The sequence below is a fragment of the Corvus brachyrhynchos genome, unplaced genomic scaffold, assembly GCF_000691975.1.
Source record: "Corvus brachyrhynchos isolate BGI_N302 unplaced genomic scaffold, ASM69197v1 scaffold19, whole genome shotgun sequence".
Taxonomy (NCBI): domain Eukaryota; kingdom Metazoa; phylum Chordata; class Aves; order Passeriformes; family Corvidae; genus Corvus; species Corvus brachyrhynchos.
In genome coordinates, this window is record NW_008246061.1 from 2,324,930 (window position 1) to 2,328,780 (window position 3,851).

The window sequence follows — 3,851 nt, forward strand, 5'->3', positions numbered from 1 at the left end:
GCCCCGCCCCCGGGATGTCCCAGGGCCGCTGGTCCCATAGGCCCCCCGGATCCTCCCGCACCGGCCCCCGAGCTGCCCGCCCCTCACACGGGGGTCCTCCCCACCGGGAATCACCCCTCAGACGGGGGCCCTGGGTCCTCCCGCTGTCCCAAACCCACACCGAAGGGACCCTTCACTTCCTTTAAACTCCCTGTCGGGCCCCCCGCTACAGCTGTCCCCATCCCCTCCCTCTCTCCTCCTCTTCCCCTGTCCCTGCCAGTCTTGCCAGATCCCCTCTCCCACCTCATCCCTCTGGCCTGGACAGGCCTGGAAGGGTAGAGGTTTCCCACTGGGAACCCTCCCCTTCCCTCCCAGGTGGCCCCCGGGCTGTCCAAGCCCCTCTCCAGACCCCTCTGGGGACTGCAGAGCTGCAGCTTGTGCTGCTCCACCTCAGCTGCTACTCAGAAGCTGTTGGGAGCTTCCTCCCCACCACCCTTTAAAGCCAGGAATCCATCACCCCCTTCCCATGGGTGTTTGACAGCTACTTTGGGACAGAGACCAACTCTAATCCACAACCTGATGTCCTGACCCCCTGCCCAGACCCAGAGAGAACTCCAGCATAATCTCGAACTCTCATGTTTTCCCAATTTACATTGTTTCTCTAATGCTGTCCCCGTGTTTTCCTTTTAGAGAGAAGGGAGATTACGTGACAGCAGCAGCACAGGGACCTTGATTTCTTCCAGTCTCACCTTGTGTAAGAGCTGCTGTGTCTTTTCTAAACCTCAAACCACCCAGCCCACTGGTGTTTAACTGAATCCATGGCAACAGGGATCCAGCTGCATTCCAAGCATCCTCGTGAAGCAAAGAACCTTGGTGAAGGTCATGGCAACTCCAAGGAAGGCAGGGATCCCATTAAGTGTCATGAAGGTGTTAGATCCATGCCAGTTAAAGCCTGATAGCACAGAGACAGAAAGAATCCTAACTGTTTTTGACGAGGCCATTGTCAAGCTGGAGATCACCAGGTTGATCCCACGGATTATTGGCTCCCTGGAGAGGTTTGCTAGGATGCTGGGACCTGAGATCACAAGCAGCCTTTTGGAGCTTCAGAAGCTTTCAGTGGAAATACAGGACCTGCTCACCAGCCCTGGAGATGAGGAGAGAAGGAGAGCTGTGGAGCAACGCCTGAAATGTTCCCTGAGAAACACCCTGAGGCTCTTCCTGGCCAACCCCTTGCTTTACCATGGACTGAAATACGAAGTTTGGGTGAGACAGTCACCAGCTGATGTGTTTATCAAAGCCTTTAAGGAGTTCCGGGATTTCACACTTGAGAGGCTCCTGACCAGTCCTGATGAAGAGAAGGAAAAGATTCAATTCATGGAAGACATTTCCCTCCGGATTGAGAAAAACACGGAAACGATCTCAGCTCTACAGGCAGAGCTGGAAGCAGCCATCCAGACTCGAGATGAGGAGGTATGATCTTGTGGGAATGTGTTTTCCAACAGTGTTACTGGAGCAAAACTTTGGTAACTAAAAACTGATCCCTTTATTGCAGTTCCCAAAGAGCAAGTTTCAGAAATCCTTTCTAAACCAGATCTTAAACTCAAATTTAATATTTTTCTTGCAAAATATAATGAAAAGGGCTTATTGCATGCTTGATTTTTTAAAAAACTCGAATTTGGCATGTTTTGAACCTGTTGTCACCAGCCACCTTAAACAACATAAGTCCCTGAGTTCCAGAGGAGTGTCAGGACAGGCACAAACTGCTGTGGTGGTATCATGGCAGGGTGAGAGTGCCAGCTGCTTCATTCCCTGCTGCTGAAAGAATGAAAAGTCATTACAGGGAGGGATTGCTCTGATTAAAATCCATTTTTAATATCTGCTCTGTCTTCACTCTTGCTTAAAATCAACATTTCTGTGACTCCCAACTCTAACAGCTGCCTTGGAGCATTTGTGATTAATCAGTGATTACATGAATTACATGAATCTTTAATTTTATCTGCAGCTGAGGTGCAGATAATTGACTGGGTACTTCCCAGGCACTTTCCCAGCCTGTGGGCTGTGCCAAGCCCAGAGCTCCTGACAACAATCCTTTGTTTTCTGCCTGTGCTTCTCTTTCTCTTCCCTGCAAGAGAAGGTTGGCTGAGAAGGTTTTGTCCTGCACTCACTGCTGGTAGAGCCAAGGGCCTGCTTTCCCCTTTCCCTCTGCTCCTTGGAGTTCTAGGAATCGAGACACTTGAGATTTTTATGTGCGATTTGGCAGCTTGTCCAGGACATGGTGAATAAATCTGTTTCACTGATCCCAGCTGGGGATCTCCCTCCCTGAGCTGTGTCCCCCAGACAGTCACTTGGAGCCCAGCCCTCGAGGGAGCTACAGGGCTGCTCCAGGGAATCTGTTTTGGCTGCGCCTCAGGTGGCAGTGCCAGTGGGGCTCGGGGTGGTTTGTTCACTCTGTGCCTTTACTAACAGGTTTCCAGAGGAGCCAGGGGAACGTTTCCAAAGCTCCTGTGTAAATCTAACTCTTCCCTCAGCTGGCAGTGGCAGGTCCTTGGTGCTACCCGAGCAGGCTCCTGAGGATTTCTTCTTGGATCTCCTCTGCCTTTACAAGGTTCTTTCTTCTCCTGCCCACCTTATGCCTCAGGAGCAGATCCCAAAGGTATTCCTCTTGTCTTCTGGTCTAGATTAACAGCAAGGACAAAAAGATTGAAAACCTCAAAAGCAGCATGGAAAATCTGACCAAGGAGTGCAAGGCTGACATCCAGCAGATCACAAAGGAAGGGGAAAAGCAGCAAAAAGAGGATGAGAAAGCCTCCCAAGACATGTGTGCCAGGCTGGAGCAGGATGTTCTGCACCTGAGAGCACAGTTCAAAGCACTGGTGCTGGAGCATCGAGCCTCAGAGCTGGTTCTCAGGAAGGTAAAGGGGAGGAAAGCTCTGGGACAGGAGGTTTAAGCCTGTTTGCAGAGCTGTCAGCTCTGGCTGCTGGCTGCTGCAAGGAGTTCCTTGGTCCCTGCTCGTTCCTGGCAGGGTGCACATGGTGTTTGTCAGAGCACACCCGCCCTGTCCTCATGCTCTGCTGATTCCAGTGGAAAGCAGCCCTGCAGCGACAGCAGGGACAGAGCCTGTCACAGGTCCTGCTCCTGCTGGCTGCCTTGGCTCTGGGAACACCTTCACACTGTGCTGTGACACTGGGCAGAGCTCAGGGCAGCAAGGCTGGAGCAGGACAGGTGTGGGATAGTGAGAAACCAGGGATCTGCTGTAGGGGGAGCAGAGCGAACACAATATGGGCTTGGTAGAAAGGCATCTTTTAGAGCTGATTCAGTGTTCAAGGTAGAAAGGGGCTGATGCTGAGGGCTCAGCAGGTCCTGCTCTGCCCAGCTTGGCAGAATAGACAAGCCAAGGAGTCAGGTTGGGCTAAAAGAGGGGGAAATGTGATTTCATAGAATCATCCCAGAATAGTTTGGGTGGGAAGGGACCTTAAAGCCCATCCCATTCCACCCTCCTTCCATGGGCAGGGACACCTTCCGCTATCCCAGGGTGCTCCAAGCCCTGTCAAACCTGACCTGGAACCCTTCCAGGGATCCAGGGGCAGCCACAGCTGCTCTGGGCACCCTGTGCCAGGGCCTCTCCATCCTCCTCCCTCCTCCTATTGGGAACAATTCCTTCCCAATATCCCATCCATCCCTGCCCTCTGGCAGTGGGAAGCCAATCCCTGTGTCCTGTCCCTCCATGCCTTGTCCCCAGTCCCTCTCCAGCTCTCCTGGAGCCCCTTTAGGCCCTGCAAGGGGCTCTGAGCTCTCCCTGGAGCCTTCTCCTCTCCAGGTGAGCACTCCCAGCTCTCCCAGCCTGGCTCCAGAGCAGAGGGGCTCCAGCCCT

The 3,851-nt window shown here is 53.0% G+C and overlaps 1 protein-coding gene and 1 long non-coding RNA gene across 3 annotated transcripts in view; one reads left to right on the forward strand and one right to left on the reverse strand.

The window, feature by feature from the left end:
* The window catches only part of LOC108449684, a 22,345-nt gene that overhangs the window by 6,593 nt on the left and 11,901 nt on the right, over nt 1-3,851 (reverse strand). The gene's annotated exons all lie outside the window — the stretch shown is intronic.
* Nucleotides 9-3,851, forward strand: part of IQCD (IQ motif containing D) — a 6,978-nt gene continuing 3,135 nt past the window's right edge. For both annotated transcript variants that reach the window (XM_008642933.2, XM_017746509.1), the window contains exons 1-2: nt 9-1,449; nt 2,658-2,891. In XM_008642933.2, the coding sequence (XP_008641155.1) occupies nt 862-1,449; nt 2,658-2,891 (822 nt within the window). In that variant the 5' untranslated portion in view covers nt 9-861. The remainder of the gene's footprint in view (nt 1,450-2,657; nt 2,892-3,851) is intronic.